Here is a 24,186-nt window from a genome sequence, read left to right on the forward strand (position 1 = left end):
AAGGCAAATGGCCAGAAAGAAATAGATCTTAAGGGGCGTTTTAAAGGAGGAAAGAGAGGCAGAGAGGTTGAGGGAAAGAATTTGAGCGCTTAGGGCCCAGGCAGCTGAAGGCACGACCACCAATAGTGGAGCATTTAAAATCAGGGATGCTCAAGAGGGCAGTATCAGATGAGGGCAGATAACTTGGAGGGTTGTGGGGCTGTAGGAGATTATAGAGCTAGGGAGGGATAAGGCCATGGAGGGACTTGAAAGCAAGGATGAAAATTTTAAAATCGAAGCATTTCTTGTTTGGGAGCTAATATAGATCAGTGAGCACAGGGGTGATGTGTGAAAAGGACTTGTTGCGAGTAAGGATGTGGGCAGCAGAGTTTTGGATGACCTCACATTTAAAGAGGTTGGAATGTGGGAGATCAGCTGGGAATGCATTGGAATAGTCAAGCTTACAGGTAACAAAGGCATGAATGAGGGTTTCAGCAGCAGATGAGCTGATGCAGGGGCAAAGTCAGGTGACGTTACAGAGATGGAAATAGTCAGTCTTAGTGATGGCATGAAAGCTTATCTCAGGGTCAGATATGAAACCAAGGTTGCGCACAGTCTGGTTCAGCCTCAGACAATTGCCAGGGAAAGGGATGGAATCAGTTTCTCGGGAACAGAGTTTATAGCGGGGACAGAAGGCAGTGGCTTCAGTCTTCCCAATATTTAATTGGAGGATATGTCTGCTCATCCAGTACCGGCTGTCAGACGAGCAATCAAATAACTTAGCAGCTTACATTTATGCAGTGCCTTTCACGATGTTGAGATATCCCAAAAAGCTTCACGGCCAATGAAATACTTTTGAAGTGTAATCGCTGTTGTAATGTAGGAAAAGCACAGCAAGGTGCACAGCAAGCTCCCACAAAAATACATTAATATAAGTAGCTAGATAATCTGTTTTAATGATGATGTTTGAGGGATAAATATTCGCAAAGACTCTGGAGGGAGCTCACCTGCTCTTTTATGAAATAGTGCCAGGAGATATTTTACATCCACCTGAGAGCACAAACAGGGCCTCAGTTTAACATCACATCACTCCCGCAGTACTGCACTCTAGAATCAGCCTGGATTATGGGCTCAAGTCTTTGGGCCAGAACTTAAACCCAGGACATTCTGACCCCAGGTGGGAGTGCTACCCATTGAGCCACAGCTAACATGATGAAGTTGCCACAGCCTCTTTTACATAGAGAAACACAATTGCAGCAATTAGAGAAACTAATAGAGCACTGTCATTAACTATTTGTACAGGGTGGAAAGATTCCCGTGCGATGGACTGCACCAGAGGCGATTGCATATCGCAAATTCACTTCAGCCAGTGACGTGTGGAGTTATGGAATTGTTATGTGGGAAGTGATGTCATTTGGAGAGAGGCCTTACTGGGACATGTCAAATCAAGACGTAAGTACATACAGCAGAAAATGCAAGTGTTCCTGACCTTAATATAATGCAACCTCAAAAATATAAGAAACTATTTTACGAATTGGATAAAAGGAAAAACGCATGATTGCTGAAAAAGGAGAACAGAATACGGTGGAACTACATCATGGGTTGATTCAGCACATGGAAGAGAAAGACAAGCCCATGCTTCCACCCGATCCGTTTATCAGAATAAGGCCTGATGAATGGTAGACACATCAGAATTTTCTTGGTTTTCTCTTTCAATAGTTGACTGATCTGCTACATGTCTCCAACATGTTCTGTTGGTTATTCACACCTTAATACTCTTCATTCCGAACTGATCTCAGTGGTCCTGAGACCTCAGAACCAGCCAGTGAAATAATATGATATTTCAGTCAAAGTATTTTTTGGAGAACCAGTCAAATCTTCCTCAAAACTTTGACCTTGATTGTAACTCTACATGGGTTTTAAGCAGGTTAGAGAGTCACACATTGCTGCAGAAATGAGGCCTGGGCTATTTTAACTCCCAGCCTTCATTAACATGCCACCTGTTCACCTCTGCCTGTTGGCATGCAGGTGTGGTTGGAAAAGGCGTTTCTGGGAATGACTCACAGTGGGGAGGGGGAGGGGGGAGATGGAGGTAAGGGGATCCCAGGGCAGAAGAGGCTTAAATTTCCCTTGTACCACCCAGAGAAACACTCCTGCTCCTGCAGGCCCACCCAAAGGAAAGTTAAACCATATCTTTCAGGACCTCTTCATGTGCCAATCCTATTCTGACCAGCTTCACCCTGGCTTGAAAGCTGCAGTAACTTCCCCATTCAGGTCTGAGTTAAAATTGCTGTCTGGGCCTAATGACATCATCGGACCCCTGATCTACATACTTAAACCGCTGGTTTCAGACAGGGTCTTCGGCACCTGCTTAGAAGAGCAGGTTAAAATCAGGACTGGCAGGCAATCAGTGGGTAAGTCATTTTAACTGCCCACTTGTCTGGTTTTCTCTGGACAAGTAGGGTTAAAATTTCCCCATGAGTTCTATCTTGCTCTATTTCACTAGACTGTGTAGTGTGAACTGTTTGCCACATGAACAGTGCACATGATTTTTGTTTCATTTTTCTCCATAAGAATATGTTCATACTTCCCCCTCTAATTGGAATTCTTTGTTTTCTTTTGAGAGTGCGTGAGATAACTGGGATTGAAGTAATTTCTTTGTCTTGATCAGCAGAGTGGTGCTGCTGTGCATAATGACAAACTGATTAGTAGCTAATGGGCTTTGATTAGCGATCTGCTTTTTCTGACATGAGCTCCCAGCTTTCAAGCAGATGTTGCAGATTGTGTGGCATCTTGATGACTCTGAGCCTGTGGATCAGTGTCTGCATCTCTGGCAGATGCTGGCACCTAGTTTGTTGTCCTAGACTTTGAGCGTGACCTTTCAGTTGTTGATGCCTAAGAAAGACCTGAGAAAGATAAATCAGAGTATTTTCTAAATGGTGAGAAACTGGAAACTGTGGAGGAGCAGAGAAGTTTAAGAGTCCAAGTACACAAATTATTTAAAACTGGTGGACAAATACAAAAAGGTAAAAGGAATGTTGGCCTTCATTGCAAAGAGGTTGGATTACAAAGGATTAGAAGTTATATTTCAGTTATACACAGCCTTGGTCAGACGCCCATCTGGCCTACTGCGGTCAGTCCCTGGCACCGCCAGTAGGAGAGATTTGGCATGGAGGCGCTGCAGTGCAGATTCACCAGAATGATACTCAGGCATAGAGGGTTAAATTATGAGAACAGGTTGCATAAACCTGGCTTGTATTCCCTTGAATATTGGAGACTGAAAAGTGATCTGATTAAGGTGATCAAAATGTTAAAAGGATTTACTAGGGTACATGTAGAGAATCTATTTCCTCTGGTGGGGGAATCAAGAAAAAGGAGGAATAATCTTAATTCCTCAGGCTTGCTTCACCATTCAGTTAGATCGTGACTGATCTGTAACCTCAACTTTGGTCCATAATCCTTGATATCCTTGCCTGACAAAAAAAAATCAATCTATCTCAAACTTGAAACCGACAGTTGTCCCAATATCTACCACCTTTTGGGAGAGGGAATTTCAGATGTCCACCACCCTTTGTGTGAAAAGATTCTTCCTGATTTCACTCCTGAATGGCCGAGCTCAAATATAATTTGATACCTATGGAAGAATCAATTACAGATTGGTTGGATCTCTGAAACCAGTTGCACACACATCTTCGTTTAGTGGTAATCATTACCATCCAGTCTTAGGTTTTACTTCTTGATTGGCAGATAGAATTAAATCATTTCAGACGATATACATTATGACATTGCTGGCAGTCAGTTGGTGCGAAGTGCTCTGCACTAGAGCTGCCTAACACATAACAGAAAGTCTATGCCTGACAGAAAAATAAAAGCAGTTATTTTCAGATGAAAGTATTTTTGACATCTATCAACTAGCAAGTGTTAACATAGTTCAAATGTTAAATTCACTGTACTCCTGTTGTTAGTCAATCACATCTGGTTTGAAGGCATAGTAGGTCAAACGTATATAAAATCTTTGAATAAGTTCGCCCCCTCAAGTGTGATTCACCAACAATGTTGCTTAGAAGTAATCTGCTTTAGAAGTAATTATTCCGAGCATTAATGAGGTTACATTTTAACATTTATTTTTGTTTCAACACTCGGATTTGATGAAGGCCTCAGGAGGGCTGGTGAGAAAGAATTATTGAGTCTGACAACCCAAGAGATCAGAGGCTTTGACTGAGTATGGAAATCAACTTCACTCTCCCAGCCACGCCAGAAGGATCTATCCCTCAAACAAACACTTCTTTTTTTAATCAACAGGGAATAACACAAGGACATTAAGGCTCAGTACAGTGTTTAAGGTTGTTTAAGGTCAATGAACAATGACATACGACAATAATTAACTGCAGTTCTCTGTTCGATTATTTGATCTGCTTTTTCAGAAATTCACCTCTCAATGCAACCCACTGTCAGAGGGGGAAGGGGTTTAATTTTCTTCAGTTAAAACATTTGCAAATATCTTTGTGTACACTATTTTAACAAAAATGGCAGCAGTAAGATAGCAGACAAGAAAATTTTGCACTAGGATGTGAACTGTTAATCTTTCCACTCTTGTTCTTCCCAAGCTCCCAATATGCATGTTTTTCCACCTCACTATACAATAACTACTTGCATTTGTATAGAACCTTTAATGTATTAAAAATACATTACTGATGCTCAGTTTGGGTTCCGCCAGGGCCACTCAGCTCCTGACCTCATTACAGCCTTGGTTCAAACATGGACAAAAGAGCTGAACTCAAGAGGTGAGGTAAGAGTGACGGCCCTTGACTTCAAGGCAGCAATTGACGGAGTATGGCATCAAGGAGCCCTAGCAAAATGGGAGTCAATGGGAATCGGGGAGAACGCTCCACTGGTTGGAGTCGTACCGCACAAAGGAAGGTGGTTGTGGTTGTTGGAGGTCAATCATCTCAGCTCCGGGACATCACTGCAGAAGTTCCTTAGGGTAGTATCCTAGGCCCAACCATCTTCAGCTGCTTCAATCATAAGGTCAGAAGTGGGGATGTGCACTGATGATTGCACAATGTTCAGCACCATTCGCGACCCCTCAGATACTGAAGCAGTCCATGTAGAAATGCAGCAAGACCTGGACAATATCCAGGCTTGGGATGATAATTGGCAAGTAACATTTGTGCCACACAAGTGCCAGGCAATGACCATCTCCAGCAAGAGAGAATCTAACCATCTCCCTTTGAGATTCAATGGCATTACCATCGCTGAATTCCCCACTATCAGCATCCTGGGGGTTACCATTAACCAGAAACTGAACTGGATTAGCCATATAATTACCGTGACTACAAGAGCAGGTCAGAGCCTAGGAATCCTGAGGCGAGTAACTCACCTCCTAACTCCCCAAAGCCTGTCCACCATCTAAAAGGCACAAGTCAGGAGTGTGATGGAATACTCTCCACTTGCGTGGATGGGTGCAGCTCCAACAACGCTCAAGAAGCTCGACACCATCCAGGACAAAGCAGCCCACTTGATTGGCACCCTATGCACAATCATTCACTCCCTGCACCACTGACGCACAGTGCACTGCAGCAACATACCAAGGCTCCTAAGACGGCACCTTCCAAACCAGTGACCTCTTCCACCTAGAAGAACAAGGGCAGCAGATGCACGGGAAACACCACCACCTTCAAGTTCTCCTCCGAGCCACACACCATCCTGACTTGGAATTATATCACCGTTCCTTCACTGTCACTGGGTCAAAATTCTGGAACTCCTTTCCTAACAGCACTGTGGGTATACCTACCCCACATGGACTGCAGCGGTTCAAGAAGGCAGCTCACCACCAGCTTCTCAAAGGCAATTAGGGATGGACAATAAATGCTGGCCTGGCCAGCGACCCTCACATCCCATGAACGAATAAAAAAAAAAATCCTAATGTGCTTCACAGGGATGTAATCAGACAAAACAAATTGACTCTGAACCAAAGAGAGAGGCATTAGGACAGGTGATCAAATGCTTCGTCAAAAAGGTAGGTTTTAAGGAATGACTTAAAGGAGAGAGAGGTAATGAGGTAGAGAGGTTTAGGGAGTAAATTCAGGAGCTTAGAGCCTTGACAGCTGAAGACATGGCTGGCAGTGTGGGGTGATGTAAATTGAAGATGCACAAAAGGGCAGAATTGGAGGAGTGCAGAGATCTCAGAGGGTTGTAGGGCTGGAGGAGGTTACAGAGATAGGGAGGGTGAAGCCATGAAGACAAGGATGAGAATTTTAAAATGGAGGCATTCAGTGATCAGGAACCAACGTAGGTCAGTGATTGCTGAACAGGACTTGGTGCCGGATAGGATATGAGCAGCAGAACCTTGGATCAGCTCAGGGTGGAAGATTGGAGGATGGCCAAAAGAGTACTGGAATAATTAAATCTGGAGATAGAGAAATCATGGATGTGGGATTCAGCAGCAGATGGGCTGAGACAAGGGTGGAAATAAGTGATATTACAGAGGTATAAGTAGGCAACCTTAGTGATGGACTGTATAGATACCCATTATTTAAATCAAAATTCTTGCACTACCTCCTACTCCCAACTGATCCTTCTCCAGCAACTCCTTACCTCCATCAGTCATCCCTATGCTGCAATCTGTATTAAAACCCAAGCTTCCCATCAGCTATCTGTTAATTCCTGATTTTTCTCATCTTCCTTTCCTGATTAAAATCACCAGATCTTTACGGATGAGGAAGACCATTTGGCATATTATAGCTCACCCACCCAGAGAGGCCATGCTGTATCTGAGAATCCATTCCATGCATTGATCACTCCGAGTATGCAGACAACTCATGAAGCCTCTTTTTCCAATTAGTTGCCAGGTTTTTCATCACCCTTCTTAACTGGATGTGGTGGTGCTGCAGAGATTTGCCCAGCTCGATTGGCTGGGGAACTGTTCAGCTCTGCCTATAACCTGCTATGATCCAATGTAATAGCTTCACACAGGGATGTTGTTTAAACGATTTCAGAGTTTTGTCTCTGCCACTCTGTGCAGAATTCCATTCCAAATAGAACATAGGACACAGGAGGAGGTAATTCCGCCCCTTGAGTCTGTTTGGTCATTCAATTAGATCATAGTTGAGCTGTCTGGACCTCAGCTCCATTTAACCGCCTTTGCCTCACATTCGTACACCTTTTCCGTGAAGAAGAATTTCTGCTACCAGCCTTAAATTTGACTTTTCCTAGTTTAAACTTGAATTTAAACCTGAGCACCAAGCATCAGTACATTGAAAAGATTGACAAATGATGACCTGCCAGAGAGTGCCCATTTCCCTTGTGTCAACCATGGATCAGTGGGTAGCATATTCCTCTCTGAATCAGAAAGTTGTGGGTTGAAGTCCAGCTACAGAGACTCGAGCACAACAATCTAGGCTGACACTTCACTGCAGGACTGAGGGAATGCTGCACTGCTGGAGGTGGCATCTTTTGGATGAGATGTTAAATTAAGGCCCTACCTGTTCTCTCAGGTAGATGTAAAAGATCCCATGGTACTATTGGAAGACGAGCAGGGAGTTCTCCCCAGTGTCCTGGCCGAAATCCCTCAGCCAGCACCGAAAACAGATTATCTGGTCATTATCGCATTGCTGTTTATGGGGGCATTCTGTGTGCAAATTAGCTTCCAGTTTCTTGCATTACGACAGTGATTACACTTTTAAAGTATTTCATTGGTTGTGAAGCACTTTTGGACATCCTGTCATTGTGGAAGCCGTTCTATGCATACTAGTCCTCTCTTTTCTCGTGATAGGTAACATCATTGAGGATAATTCCACCTGATAGCTTATTTCTATTAAATGTTAATGGAAGAAACCTCATAATCTGTGCTATTTGTTTGAAAATGACTTTGTAATCTGCATTTTTTTATATATGTATACTTACAGGTCATCAACGCTATTGAGCAGGACTATCGCCTTCCACCACCCATGGACTGCCCGACTGCCCTGCACCAGCTGATGCTAGACTGCTGGCAGAAAGACCGCAATTCCAGGCCCAAGTTCGCCCAGAACGTCAACACCCTAGACAAAATGATTCGAAATCCTACCAGCCTCAAGACTATGGCCACCATCACCACAGTGTAGGCTTCTATCCTCTTCTCAGTCACGTGTCAGCCATTGGCGACACTCTTATTTAAAAGCAAAATACTGCAGGTGCTGGAAATTTGAAATAAAATCAAGAAATGCTGGAAATACTCAGCAGGTCTGGCAGCATCTGTGGAGAGAGAAGCAGAGTTAACGTTTCAGGTCAGTGACCCTTCTTCAGAACATTCTGATGAAGGGTCACTGACCTGAAACATTAACTCTGCTTCTCTCTCCACAGATGCTGCCAAATCTGTTGAGTATTTCCAGCATTTCTTGTTTTTATTGGTGACACTCTTGCCTGTTTGATTCAGCCTGTTGCAGTGGTCAAATCCTCATCGGTCTGGTTCAGGATGCAATGGGTGTGCATTTTTGGGCTGACACTTGAGGGTCAATTCTACCTTAAGGCACTTGGTTTGCATGCTGGGTACAGAAGTAGTGAAGAAATGCCCTGTAATTTTCCACATGTAAAGAAGGGGGCCATATAATAAGCATATGAAATATGCATTGTTGCATATAAGAGACTGAGAGACATATTGTCATTAAAAAGATGTTGGATGTGTACTTCCTGTGCGATTGAATGGGTGGATCACAAATGGGAGGAGAGTTGGGGAAATTTAGGACCAGCAGGGACTTTAGCGTATCAGGCCCTTTGTATATAATTCTCATACAGGACATGATTGAGTTTCACACTCTTGCCTGGTAAAGGGTGCAAGCTGTGACTCAATGGGTAGCACTCTCACCTTTGAGTCAGAAGGTGTGGGTTTAATCCCTCCTCTATAAACTTGAGTACATAATCCAGGCTGACACCCCAGTGCAGCATTGAGGGAGTGCTGCACTGTCAGAGATGCCATCTTCTGGATAAGACGTTAAACTGAGGTCCTGTCTGCCCTCTCAGGTCCCATGATCCCATGGCACTGCTCAAAGAAGAGCAGGGGAGTTCTCCCCAGTGTCCCAGCTAATATTCATCCCTCAATCAACATCAGTTAAAAAAAAACCTGATTATTTGATCATTAATCTTGTTGTTTGTAGGCTCTTGCAGTGCGCAGATTGTCTGCTACATTTCCTACATTACAACAGTGATTACACTTCAAAAGTACTTAATTGGATGTGAAGTGCTGCGGGATATGCTGAAGTTGTGAAAAATGATTAATAAATACAAGTCATTTCTTAATTTATATGTGAAAAGTACGAGCACAGCAGGAGAGACTCTGTTATGCAGGTATAATTATACAGAATTACATAGAATCTACAGGTCAAAAACAGACCATTCAGCTTAACCAGTCTCTGCTGAGGTTTATATGCCATATGAGCCTTCTTGTACTCTAATTACCTCTTCCCAGCCTGTCTCCATGCATCCCCCATTACCTTCTCCCTGGTGTATGTATCAAGCCTCTTCATTTACCTCTCCACCTTTAAGACCTTCCTTTCAAATCCCCTTTATAGCCAAGCTGTTAATCTCCCATGGGGTAATTGTAACCCCCAACAATGGGTGGTTTTGGGTCAGATGGGACGTTAAAACTTTAAAAATCTTAGACCCGAACTCCACCATGTGAATGGAGGTGGAACAGGGGCTGAACGGCCAATCTGTTCTCAGGAGACGGCTCATTTAACTATTTTAATGAGACTTTATGCCCCAGGTTTCATCTCTCTTCTAACTTTATGCCGTTTGGCCACAGAGAGGTGGGGTTGCTGCATGGAACATGTAAGTGCCTTTTCAGCACAGCTTGTGGGCCAAGAGGAGTAGGAGTGCTTCCCAAGCAAATCTGTTAAACTCCCAGGTGATCAACCCCCTCCCACCTCATGATCGGAACCGTCCCCACGATCGAAACCATCCCTGTGATCATACACCTCACCTCAAAATCAGAACCGTCCCCGCAGTCAAACCACTCCATCTTATGATTGGAACCATCCCTGCAATTGGAACTATCCCTACAATTAAAACCACTCCCACGATCACACCCTTCCACCCACCCCCGCAGTCACTGACTGATCCATCCCCTGGTTGAACGACACACCCTCCCCCACCTCTCCCCACCTCACTCCCTCGTGACCACCAACACCCCTGCAATCAGACACACTCCCCCAATGATCACCGACCTACCCCTCCCCACCCTGCAAGTGGACTACCCCTCCCCACTGACGACCCCATTCACGATCATTGACTGCCCCATGATCAGACACTCCCCGCCCCTCCCACAATCACCAAACCCCTAAGTCCCCCCACGATCCCCAATCCCCCATCTCTGCCCTGACCTCTTTACGAACCCCACAATCAACCCCTAGCCCTCCAAACCACACTGTACCCTCCCCACTTTGACCCCAAGAGCAGAAATTCTACTTGGTCCTTGGCTGTGGCCTCTCCTGCAGTGTTCAGCCCCCTGCCCCTGCCAACAGAGATCCAAGCCTGTTAATCAAGCTGGCTTACAGGCAGGGCACCTATTGAAAAGAAAACACATGCTGTGGAGTTAAAACTCTACGTCATTTAGGAAAACCCAGTCCCAACCAGAACTATGTCCCCACTGGGAAATCCCACCTCAGTAAATATCAAAGCCATGTCTCTGTGAGTCATACTGCTCGCTATAACATAGCAACACGCTTCAATTGGAAAAATGGCAGGAAAAAAAATCAGTAATGGAGGAAAAGGCAGCCAGGAATGTCCTAAAAATATGTCTTCCTGCATGTCAGATTCTGCAAACTGAATCTCGTTGCAGTTTTAACCAGTTCGAGAGCTAACTTCATGAAGGAGTCAAGTAAGGTTCGTGCAGCAGCCCTGTAATGCCTCAAATTTAAAATTCCCATCCTTGTGTTTAAATCCATCCATGGCTTTGCCCCTCCCATCTCTGTAACCTTCTCCTCCAGCCCTACAAAACCAATATCAAAATTGCTGAATTCAAACATCCTTTCGAGCAGAGTTGAATGGTGGTGTTGAAGGCATAGTCTCTTCTGTTCTGCAAACTATCAAAACAGGAAAGGGCAACAAATAACTAAGCCACAGGGAAAATCAGAGGCAATTTAATGTCCGATTCTCTCTGATTAAGGGTATTTATAGCCGTGGTTTGTCTCCCTAATATTGTAGACTTCCCATCGCCAGTCATTTCTTTCCTACAAAACAAAAGTCAATTAAAAAGGGCCTGGGGCCATTTTGTTCTCTCATGAAAATAGAGAGGACTAATTCTTTCCAGGGTCCAAGGTGGTGTCCCATTACATTGCAACCTTCCTTTATAAACAAAACCCCCATTCATCTAAACCCATAATCTAATAACAGTAACGAGAAGCAGGGCAGCTCGTACCCTGTAACTGGAACCAAGTGATGTTCAGACTCTTCAACTCGTGTCTGCAGACAGTCTGACTTTTAGAAATCATGAAAAAGTTGATGTGTGCTCTCGAAGTTTTGTTTTGAAAAGCTCCTGAGGCTAAGGCTGATTAATTCAAACCTGCTTGAGAGATGACCTTGGAAAGTGCCTGGATGACATCCATGGCTGGACTTGTCTCATCTTGAAGAGAGTGAATGACAGAAGGAACAAAATTTTATTTATACATAACCTCTCACCTCCGAGAGACGCCCCAAACTGCTTCACAATCAATTAACTATTTTTGAAATGTGGTTACTGTTATTTTGTAGAGAAATGGAATCACTACTTTGCCCACAGTAATGAGATGCGTGACCACATAATCTGTTAACTTCGTGGTATTGGTTTAGATGTAAATATGGTCATGGCAGTTCCCTGTCTCTTCTTTAATTAGTGCCAAACTGAAGAGCAGATGGAACCTCGGCTTGAGGCCTCATCCAAAAGAGGGCACCTCTAACAGTGCAGTGCTCCCTTGGTATTGCACTGGAGTGTCAAACTCAAGGTGGGGCTTGAACTCACAATCCGCTGCTCAGAGGCAAGAGTGTTACCCACTGAGTAGAGCTGACATTTTAGAATCATCCTGGGGTGTGTTTATATATGAAAGATGGTGGTGGGAGAGAAGCTTAAAGGGAAGCTTAAAGGAGCAAATAAATTTGACCCGCGCTTTTCCTGAGGATGCAAATGAGAGAAAATTTTGAGAAGCTGTTTTGTGTCTTTTTGTCAGAGACACTGATGTTCCCTTTTGTTCTTTGCTAATAAATGCAGGCCTTCCCAGCCTCTGTTGGATCGCAGTGTCCCTGACTTCACTGCCTTCACCTCAGTAGAAGATTGGCTTAGTGCAATCAAGATGAGTCAGTACAGAGAGAACTTCCTCAACTCTGGATTCACCTCACTGCAGCTGAGTACACAGATGACTTCCGAGTAAGTATCACAGGGGAAACTTACAAGACAGATTTGGACGAAGAAGGCCATTTGGCCCATTCCTTCCAGAATACAAAACCTACACCTGACTGCCTCTGAAATAGATCCTGCCCTCAACCGCTCTCAGTGAATCCTTCAATACTAGTACTTGAGAACTGGCCAGGATGTGGTATTTATGTAAGGTTACGAAAGGTTGGCACTGTGCCACAAAGACCTGTCCAGTAAGCTTTAGGGGAGTTGGATCACATTCAAATGTAATGATTCAGATAGACTAGGCAAGTGCCAGGTTCCAATCCTGATCAGTGCTGAGTTAGTGACAACAGCATCCTGGAGACAGACAGCAGAATAACCAATGAGGATTCCCACTCCTGATCGCTAACCATGGACCTTCACTGAGTAAGAGCAGGATTGTGCTCAGCTGTGAAGCTTCCCGCAGTCGCATAGCCTGCTGACACTCACGGATCAGACTTTGGACAAGATAGTGGCGCAGTGGTTAGCACTGCAGCCTCACAGCTCCAGGGACCCGGGTTCGATTCCGGGTACTGCCTGTGTGGAGTTTGCAAGTTCTCCCTGTGTCTGTGTGGGTTTTCTCCGGGTGCTCCGGTTTCCTCCCACAAGCCAAAAGACTTGCAGGTTGATAGGTAAATTGGCCATTATAAATTGTCACTAGTATAGGTAGGTGGTAGGGAAATATAGGGACAGGTGGGGATGTTTGGTAGGAATATGGGAATTAGTGTAGGATTAGTATAATTGGGTGGTTGATGTTTGGCACAGACTCGGTGGGCCGAAGGGCCTGTTTCAGTGCTGTATCTCTAATCTAAAAAATCTAATCATATCAAAATGCTGTCATGAAAACTTCAATGGAAATTGAAATGAGGAGAGTTGTATAATGGGGCAGCTGAAACAATATCACCAAATTTAAAGTTACAGCTCTGGACCTTTATATTAGCGCCAGTATGTTTTGTTCAGACTCCCCATTTGAATTCCATTGTTCAGGGTCACTTCTGCTAGGTATTCTATGAAGCAAAACAGTTTCCAGGCAGTCTGTTCAGGAGATCTGGTGCTGCTGTGATTAATACACTCTTCCTTCACCTCAGGGGACCTGGATTCCCACCCAACCAGGCATGTAAACTGTTAGACAAGGACAGGTTTGGGTCTGGAATCAGCTGAGAAGCTAGCACCCCTTCCTTCCCCCACCTACACCACCCCACCACTCCCACCATAGGAGCCTAATAACTTGCCAGCACTGTTGAGGGTACAGGTGGGAAGGGTCTAGTTGGATGAGCTATTTGAAGGCAGCTTTCTTGGAGTGGGAGCAAAGCATTTAGGGAGAGAGGTGGATTGAAGAATATTGGGCTTTAAAACTTCACAAAAAGGAATTCCTTTTCCTGTAAGACATACACACACACACACAGAATTAAACAAGACCTAACCCAGGAAAAATTCTCTGGCCACATTTTGTTGGTGTTACCCGAAATAAATAATTGTTTTTATTTTCCACAGGGATCTGCTGAGGATAGGGGTCACTTTGGCTGGTCACCAGAAGAAAATTCTGAACAGCATTCAATCAATGAGAGGACAGATCAGCCAATCAGCTTCCGCTATGGCATGACAGCAGGGGATCATGGGACACCTCTAAACAACACTGGAGAAAAGAAAAACAAAGATGTAGACTATTTCTCATGGGCTCAGACCATTCTTGTGAAGGAAACGCATTGTTACTGTCTACCAGACTGATCCTTGGCCAATTCAGAAATCATGCATTCCTCTCCTTAAAACAATACAGATTCGAGATCTAACTGGATAATTTTTTTAAGTAACAAAAACTTTGTCTCTTCAGGAAGTCAGGGCCTGTGAAACTGGAATCAAATGAACATCCCGTTATTCCAAAGAACATGCTGTGATATTCTTTGATGTTTGTCAGATACATTTCTTTTTTCGTCACAAGTGATGTTCTTCAGATGTTGGTGCCAAGAGACTGCCCATTCCCTAAGATGGATTCCAAATCCTTTATATCTTCATATTGAAGATGATGAGAAGTAATCGTTCTTTGCTTGCATTTTCTGCAACTATGTCTGTGTTTTGATAGCAGTGACTCTGAACGCTGGCAAATCTCTAGCCAGCTGCACTTGTACAAAGGGGGAAGTAGGTATTTATCATGCAAGATATACAAGGCCTGTGCTTGTGGCCAGCAGGCATTGGTGATCAGACTTCTTATTAACTGTTTTGATTGTCTGTATAGAAAAGATGTGATTCTTTGCAAGCGGTACAAGCAATTGACCCGCTGATCTTGCTTGCGGTTGACAGGAGAGGACTAGTCGGACAATGATACGCAGTACCTCTGGTGTCATGTTGCACCGCTCATTAATTGACTCACTGAAAATTTTGCTTTGTGTGTCAGCGCTCGTTGGAATTCTAGTGATGTCCATTCAACCCAGTGCTCAGAGCTTTGCTGCTTCAACTTGCTGGTAAGTGTAGAATTTTATTGCTTCCATGTTTCTTGTTGATGGCGGAGCGTTGACTGCCAGGGCACCCTTTCTGCGGCCTAATCGAATGCACACTGCAATTCCTGAGGTTCAGTCTAGGACAATGCGATCACCTCAATCAATAAGAGCTGCTTTGGTACAATGTCATTTAAGTAGAGATTTAGATGCTGTCCTTTTCTTCCAGAAGATTTTGCATTTTGTTGTCTCAATTCTTTGCATTCTGGGTGGGGTGAACAACAGAAACCAAGGCAGTGCTCAGTCCTGTGTCTTATCTGTGGGAATCCTGCCATGAACAATTTGCTGCTCATTCCTAGAATGTGCCAAAGCCTTATTCCAATATTTAAACAAATTCTAAATGAAGGCATATCAGAGCATGTGTGATTTAACCACCATTAATAATCCATCAAAAGTCTGAGTGCTAGGGGACAATTGGAGTTTTTCAGGCTCGGATTGAAGGATTTTTGTTGAGTTATGGTATCAGGGGATATGGAGAAAAAGCAAGTAAATGGAATTGGTGATCAGATCAGCACCTGAGTGGCACAGCAACCTCGAGTATCTGAATGGCCTACTCTTGATCCTAATGTTCCCATGCGGTCTAGCTCTGTGTTCTCAGCCTGCCAATCTCCTATGACTGTAAGAAAGGTTCCAAGTGAAATAAAGGAGTGCTTAAAGGGATAGAGCCACAGAATTACATCAAACCAACAACAGGGCATTCGGCCCAAATGTTTTTATCACATTTTATATTCCACATATAGCTCCTCCCACTATAATAACCTTTTCTCGCCATTCCCCCATGTAGAGGCCCGCTTTAGGTCGGGAAAAAGAACCTGACCAAATCACAGCGGACCCGAGCCCAACCCGGCCTGAGTCCCTCCGATTTTGCCCCGAGCCCGACCTGACCTGAACCCGCCTGACCCGACCCGACCCGAGCCCAACCCGACCATCCCTTTACTTACCTTCCTGACACCAAATCTGCAAGAAGCTGCAGTGCATGCGCGATGACGTCATAGTGATGTCACTCACTCACTGCGCGACTCGGTTTTGTCCCGGACTCCCAGCTCAGGTAAGTTTTAAAATTTTAATACTTACCGGCAGGGCACTTACCATGTGTGTCCGGCCCGATCCGACCCAACTCGACCTGGACTTGGCCCGGCCCGACCCGAGCCCGAAAGCCGGCCCCGGAAGATGGGCCCGACCCAACCCGGACCCGACACATGTCATCCGGTCCCGTCGGGTTTGGGTCGGGTAGCTGGCCTCTACCCCCATGTCCCTCTATTCTCCCTCCTGTACACATCTAGCCTCCCCTTAAATGTATCTGCACTATCTGCTTCAACATTTCCATGTGGCAATGAGTTCCACCTTCTCACCACTCTCAATTGTTAAAAAAAGGAAAACTTACATTTATATAGCATCTTTCACAACCTCAGGACATCTCAAAGCACTTTTCAGTCAATGATGTGTAGTCGCTGTTGTAATACAGGAAACACAACAGCCAATCTAACCTGTTCTTTGTGATGTTAATTGGCTGAGCCAACACGCCTATTCTTTTTTGAAATCACAGCATGGAATCTTTTACGTCCACCTCAGAGTGCAGGCAGTACCTTAGTTTCGCATCTTATTTGAAAGACAACACCACTGTCTTAGTACTGTGCTGGAGTGTTAGCCTAGATTTTTTTTTAAAGCATGTTTCTGGAGTGTGGTTTGAACACACAACCTTCAGACTCAGAGGCAAAAGTGCTACCAAACGAGCTATGGCTGATTATGTATGTTGTTGCACTGGAGTTATTCTATATTCAGTGATGTCCAATCTATAAGATCAGGGAAAGTCAGACAACCAGGTAATTAGTAGAGGTTAAACAGGTAGAAAGCTTACCTCCTCATTGCAAACTTGCATGGGAGGACAGCAAACCTGCAGAGCACCCAATGGGGAGAATGGAGGAATGAAAGGAACATCTGCTCTAAAAGTCAGTGATTAATTACTGATGACTAAGATGGACTTCACACAACAATGGAACTGTAATATAGGTAAAGTTCCTTTGGTTTAACATTGATGATCATCTAAGTAGACTGGTCCTAAGGATAGCTGTCATGAGGAAGTAGTCAGACTGAAACAGAAGGGAAATCCTGATTGGATTTGGGGCTAAGACACACTGGAGGTGAGGGGCTGTTAGAGCAGAGTGAGCACATCTGGGCACACACCATGCTATACTGGGCCAGAGTGTGCTCCGTCACTAACTGGGAAAAGTGTCCCACTCCTCAACACTCATATTTACTATACAGTTGTTGTAATTAGCATTTTATTTCTATAATAAAATGGAGTGTTACTGGATCAGAAGCAAGTGCAAATGAGAGCCCAAGAAGCTTTTGCGTTTAGCTTGGTTGAGGTTGAAGGAGGAAAAGCAGAAAAGAAGCCCAGTTCTTTCAGAGTGTTGGTATTTTAAATATTTATACACGGCAGTGGATTGGCAGTCACCACATTCCTGATCTTGAACACTGTTCAAAGGTTGCTCTCTTCATAGCTGACCTCTATGACAGACTGTACCTCAAGCTAAACAAATAAGTGGAAGGAAAAAAAAATCCTCCATCTAAACTCTAGGGAGCTGCTGTCAGAATTTGAAAAATGACTGAGGAAGTGCTTGTTGAGTGATTGTTTTCTGACAGAGCCCAGTGGCAGGCAGTCTCTGAGAAGTGGAAGTGTGGTGGTGACTGGTTTCACAGGTGCTGAGGTATAATTCCCCAGCCTAGGCACCGAACACATCGAGTAAAACAATCTCGTTGCTCCAACCCACATTCTATTATACTTCTCAAAGGCTTTCCAGAGAGCAAGCCCATGCGTCACTGTTAGACTTTCCTGCATGCCACACATTTACATCAAGTGTATAGAACAGGAATAGGCCATTCAGCCCAACTGGTCTATGCTGGTGTTTATGCTCCACAGAAGACTCCTCCCACCCTATTTCATATAACTCGTGCCAGCATATCTTGTTCATTTCCCTCTCCCCCCCACCCCCAATCATGTGTTTATCTAGCTTCCCCTTAAACGCATCTATACTATTTGCCTCAACTACTCCATGTGTGTAGTGACTTCCAGATTCTAATCACTCTCTGGGTAAAGAAGTATTTCATGAATTCCCAACTGGATTTATGTTCAACATAGAGTGGCAGAACTTGGTAGAGTTGCCAGCTATAATTGCATGTATTCCTGGAGGCATTGTTACATGACGTCATATCTTCCACTGCCCGCCCCCACTTTACCCCCATTGGATGGCTAACATGTCTATCCTCACAGCCCGCCATCTTTCCACAGTGATTGGAAAGTGAATGCACTCTTCATCACTCAGTTGGATGATTGTGACAGTCAAAGACCTGTTTTTCACCAATCTCTGTAGTTTTGTAACTAATAAACAAAAGTGTTGAAAGAAAATGTAAAAAAGAAGCACAATTTTTTTTTAAAGTTCCTTTGATATTTCCCCCAGGTTGCTTGCAGTAGTGTCCTGCAGAATAATCTTTAATTCCTGGAGACTCCAGCACAGTGCTGGAGGGATAGCAACCCTCGGCCTCATCAAGGCAGTTTGCTAAGGCCCGGATACAGGAATCTTATAAAAATCTTGCCTGCAAGATAAATGAGGATTAAGGTGTCATTTATTAATCAACATATCGAAGCAAATTGAAAGCAATCAATCATATATTAATCAGCTCTATATATAAATTAAATGCCAAAAATAATAAAATGGTTAAACTGACAATGAAAGATTCATGCCTTTAATGAAACTAAAGAAATGGATGATACCAATATGAATTATAGTTAGGAGCTTTGGTAATTTATTATTGAGGCAAACATTACAGGGATCACTGAATGCTGTCTGTTGCTAATCGTGAAAGCATAATCAGACTGTTAGGGTCATGTTCCTAACCCAGGTTCAGCTCGCAACCTTTGTTCAATCAGATCCTGGGACGCAAATTATTATTTATTTGACGTGGTGACTGTATTGAAGTTTTGAAGGTTACAAGGGCTGTGACAAAGTTCAGACAGGCCAATTGCTCACATTGGGGAACGGTTAAGTACCAAAGGATACAAATTCAAAAATTAGGAGTTTAAGAGAAAAGAGAGGTCAGGGAATGTCTTTTTAACTGAACGGTTAATTGTCTTGCGGAATAAGTCACCAGGGAGAGTGATAAAAACAACCCATATACGTGGGATAAGTAGGCAATTAGAAGTCTTTGTGGTGAAGGATGGAGATATGGTGAGAGGCTGGGCCTTTGTGTAATAAAGGATTTTATTACAGGGTTACATAAGTGATATAACAAACCATTCTGGATTAAATTATGTAAGACAACAGAATCAGATGAATACATTTTTAACATGTGAAGTGCTTTGTGCCGAAAGCCTCATTTACATATTTCTGGCGAGCTGCGAGTATCAGTCATGGCCCCAGAGGTAGCTCACCAGTCGTGGATCGAGGCAGGGGTTTATGGTGAAATCAGCTGGCTGGAATGCTGGCTGAGGCTCTAATTTGAATCTGGAAATTAGGTGGGGGTGTGGTAATCGGGAGTGGACAGATGGCAGGGGTGACAACAGCAGCCTGCAGTTTAATGTGGAGCTGGGAGAAACTACTCCTAATCCTCCTGGCTCTACATTCAGGTAGGTGAAAAACATTGAACTTAGTTTTGCGATGGTTGCCTCAGCAATCCCTTTAGGAACTGCTGCTGTACGCCTGAGAAAACGGACCGCCGAATACACGCTGTGCGCAGTTGGGACTTGATTTCACTGAGTGGCCTGTAACAGTGGACCTTGTGTTTGTTTCGGCATAACTACAGGAAACTCTAACCAATGTAGCGGACATCATTTGCAGCTAGAATGCGCATGTGCACTGCACACCATATTGGGTCCTGTAGTGCACGTTTTCCAATTGTTACGACCGAGGTGGAAGGAGTGCACTGTCTTTTCTAGTTTCACTTCTCCAACAGGTCACAACATATATTTAAATGTTTACCCAGTTACCGATACGGTCAATCATAGACTCTACTCTTTATCCCAGAATAAAATACACCAAACAGGTTTCCTTAATAAACAATAACATTATCAGTTTATTATAAAACAAGACTTAACCAGTAACCAAGCAAAGCATTAGCACACAGATTGAAATATGAAAGATCCCTTTTACCTTAGCCCCTCATATACACACACATGCACCAGTTAACTGAAAAAATAAAGAGATTTTCTCTTTAGAACTCTGTTACAAAAAAAAGACAAAAAAGGAGACTTTGGCCAATGCTTGCTAATTCTTGAAGAAAAAAAGAAAAGATATGGAAAGATGTTAGTTGTCCCTTTTTGGTTTGACGTCCCAAATATACATAGATGCTGTCACTGGGATCTTCCTAGAACAGTTCTTTTCAGCAGACTTTGAAGATCAGACTTTCCAGTAGAAGGGGTTTCTGGCAGGCTTTTCAGGAGGAATGCAGCATCAATTTCTCTATTTCTTACACTCTCTTCTTAGAGCTTCCCAAAGAGATGGAAAAGTTGGCAGGCTTTTCTAAGATATGGAAAAGGCTGAACTGGGGTTTTGTCCTTGGCAGGTTAATTTTTAAACTCCTTTCAAAACACTGTCCATACCCCAACTGACTATTCAAAACAGAACCAAAAACAATATCTCAAGAATCAAGCCTCCTGATCCCTATAAATCATAAGCTGTCACTTCTCAGGTCAAAAAAACCCCACTGGGTGCTTATCTGAAGACAGGTGACTTCCAGTAAGGGTTGTTTACAAATCAAGTCCTCTCAGTGTCTTTTCAATGACCCCAGTGAGAAAAAAAAATCCATGGAATCCTATTCCATTTTCCCAAATAAAACAACGTCCATAATTCTAAAATACATGACTCCTCAGAAAAAATACTTAACAAAAAATATAGAAGCACCGTCATAACACCAAGACTTGGGTGTCTGTAACCGGGTTTCTAGTCCTCTGTTTTAATTTCCCATTTCCAACAGTCAGAAGTTTTACTCATCATCTCCTTAGAAACCGTTTCCAATTCACTCCTTCACAGTATCAGGTTTGTTTCGAGACACATTGATCTTTCTTGATTTATTGGTCAAGTGATTGGACATGGTCTGTGTCCCAGGTGGAACTGACTTACACTGCACAACTCGCTATTGACTTGGTCAACCTGCATATGGACACACTTAATATCTTATCCAGATTTATCACTGACCTCAATTAACTCGATAACACAAGTCTGCTCAGATGTTATCCTGCAGTTATGGCTATTAAATTGCTCACAGGGGTACAACTTCACTGCCATTGTTGCTGCAGAGATGATGCTGCACAGAATTGTGGGACAGAATGCACCAAGGGAAGGGAGATTTGGAGATTGAGCAATGTGTGAATCAGAGTCTCAACGGATCGAATGGTGTGTGATGTGTTTGAAGATGGCATGAAAAGTCGATAAGGCTGTTGAAAAGCTAAGAGCTTTATCAAGGCATAGAGTACAAAAGCAAGGAAGTTATGCTAAACCTTTCTAAATCATTGTTTAAGCCCTAGCTGGAGTATTGTGTCCAATTCTGGGCATCATACTTTAGGAAGGATGTCAGGCCCTTGGAGAGCTACAGTGGAGATTACTGGAATACTACCAGGGATGAGGGAATAAAATTATGTGGAGAAACCTGAAATTGATGTGGCATTTTAACAGAGTCAATAAGGAGAAACTATTTCCACTGGATGATTATTGTGGATGCAGTGAATAATAAATGATGAGTTGCATTTATCATCATTTCATTAGGAGCGTTACTGGTATGGTGTGAGATTAAAGATTGAGTCTTGCTTTAACGTCCTTAACTGCCAGTATATCTGAGTAGGCTCTTGCTTTCCTCTCTGTATTTCTGATTGTAAGTTTTAATATTGTGTGGGGATAGGTTGAAAACCAGAGGACACAGATTTCAAGTGTTTGGAAAAATAAGCAAAGGCGACATGAGGAAAAACTTTTTTACGCAGTGAGTGGTTGGGATCTGGAATGCACTACCTGAGAGTGTGGCGGAGGCAAATTCAATCATGGCTTTCAAATGAGAATTGGATATGCACCTGAATGGAAAGAATTGCAGGGCTACGGGGAAAGGTTGGAGAGTGGGACTAGCTAAATTGCTCTTTCCGATTGCTGGCACAGGCTTGATGGGCCAAATAGCCTCCTTCTGTGCTGTAACCATTCTATGATTCTGTATCTAGGTGCTCATGAGATCAGTCGTGGAATTGTGAACTGTCATAGCTGAACCACTGAATAAGATCTCGAAGTGATCTCACTGAGAAGCTCAGAGGCTACAAATTACATAGAATTACGTAGAATTTACAGCACAGAAACAGGCCATTCGGCCCAATGGGTTTATGTCAGTGTTTATGTACCACATGAGCCTCCTCCCATCCCTCTTCATTTCACCCTATCATCATATCCTTGTTTTCCTTTCACCCGCATGTACTTATTTAGCTTTCCTTTAAATGCATCTATGCTATTCGTCTCACCACTCTATGTGGTATCATGTTCCACATTCTTACCACTCTCTGGGTAAATAAATTTCTTATTTGATTTATTAATGACTAACTTATATTTATGGACCCTAGTTTTAAACTTCCCCAAAAGTAGAAGCGTAACTTCTCTATGTCTACCCTATTAAACTCCTTCATAATTTTAATGACCTTGGTCTTTCCTGATAGTTGTAGCCTCTCAGTTCTGGTATCATCCCTGTGAATCTTTTTTGTACCTTCTCCAGTATCTTTGTATGCTTTTTGTAATATGGAGACCAGAACAGTTCACAGTACTCTGAACCAAAATTCTACATGAGTTTAACATAACTTCTCTGCTTTTGAGTTGTATTCCTCCAGAGATGAACCCCAGTGCTTTATTTGCATGATTTTTGGCTTTGTTAACGTGCGTCACAAATTTTAATAATTTCTGAATCAGAAACCCTAGATCCCCTCTCATCTCTACCCCATTGAGACAGTTATTTTCCAATGAGTAGGCAGCCTCCTTATTACTCTTAGCAAAAGCCACCACTTCACACTTACCTATATTGATATTCATCAATGAGTATCACTGAAACAGATTATCTGGTCATTATCTCATTTCTGTTTTTGTGGAGATTGGCTGCCAGTTACTACACTTCAAAAGTACTTAATTAGCTGTAAAACACTTTGAGATGTCCTGAGATTTTGAAAGGCGCTGTAACTGTGTCATCGGGCTCCTACTCAATGTAACAGTCTTTTTGTCCTCTTTTCCTGCAGGGTAAAGGCATTGCAGCCAGTGGAAGGATGTGGGGAAAGTTCAGATGGGATCACGCACCCTTGGATTGAACAGAAATCCAGAGACCGGAGATTGTACCTTAACAGCCCACCATCCTTTCTTGAACCCTCTTGATTTTTGAGCACTTGTCCCAATGCTGGGTTGTACGAATTGTGCAGGCATGTTGCAAGCAGCACCCTGTAAATATGGAATGAAATTCTGTAAAGTTTTTTTTTGCTTTTCCTGTACATTTCCAGTTTGTTATTTGTGTGGAGTATGTTTAAGTTTGTAACGGTTAAGTTTCGGAAAATATTGTACTAAAATGCACTCAATAAAGATGAATTGAACTGATTCAAGACAGAAAAGAAAAACAAATCAGATCCTTATTTTTTTATTTTGGAAACTGTTTTCCCTGGATCCCCAAATTTCAAAAGAAGAATCTGGCAAAAGAATATTTTTTTTTAATACAGTGAGTTGTTGTGATCTGGAATGCGCTGGCTGAAAGGGTGGTAGAAGTAGATTCAGTAATAACTTTTCAAAGGGAAGTGGGATAAATATTAGAAAAGGAAAAATGTGCAGGACTGTGGGGAAAGGGCAGGGGAGTGAGACTAATTGGATCGATCTTTCATAAATCCAGCACAGGCACCATGAGCCAAATGGCCTCCTTCTGTGCTGTATGAATCTATGTAGTAAAGTCTGTGATATTCTTGGTTGAACTTAATGCCTTCATCATAATGCAAATGGTATATTTGGAGTTGTTGGCTTGCCTGGTTTGCTTTTTTTTGCTGTAAAATTAGTGGATTTTATCCAGTTGGCAAAGTGACCAGTGGATCTGTTAAAGCGAATGGTCATGACATAGTGCCCTTCATGCCCGACCTCAGCTGTGTCATCACTCTTTCTTGAGAAACATGGGACTAATCAGGTACACAAATTAGCTGCAGCACAGGCTCCGTTTACTGGCTCCCACAGTGAGAGTCCAGGCTGACCCTTCCTGGTGTGATCATCTGCAGACTAGATTTGCAACTGAAAGTAGTACTTCTAGATTCTTCAATGGCAATGGAAAGGGAGCAGAAGCTGTTGT

At 43.2% G+C, this 24,186-nt stretch overlaps 1 protein-coding gene across 1 annotated transcript in view; it reads left to right on the forward strand.

Annotated features, from left to right (window-relative positions):
- Window positions 1-23,428, forward strand: part of LOC137375109 (ephrin type-B receptor 1) — an 826,129-nt gene extending 802,701 nt beyond the window's left edge. The window contains exons 13-17 of the mRNA XM_068041741.1: window positions 1,282-1,431; window positions 7,887-8,080; window positions 12,200-12,355; window positions 13,859-14,823; window positions 23,108-23,428. Of these exons, the coding sequence (XP_067897842.1) occupies window positions 1,282-1,431; window positions 7,887-8,080; window positions 12,200-12,355; window positions 13,859-13,967 (609 nt within the window). The 3' untranslated portion in view covers window positions 13,968-14,823; window positions 23,108-23,428. The remainder of the gene's footprint in view (window positions 1-1,281; window positions 1,432-7,886; window positions 8,081-12,199; window positions 12,356-13,858; window positions 14,824-23,107) is intronic.
- Window positions 23,429-24,186: the final 758 nt, after the last annotated feature.

Source organism: Heterodontus francisci, chromosome 11 (assembly GCF_036365525.1).
Source record: "Heterodontus francisci isolate sHetFra1 chromosome 11, sHetFra1.hap1, whole genome shotgun sequence".
Lineage (NCBI taxonomy): Eukaryota > Metazoa > Chordata > Chondrichthyes > Heterodontiformes > Heterodontidae > Heterodontus > Heterodontus francisci.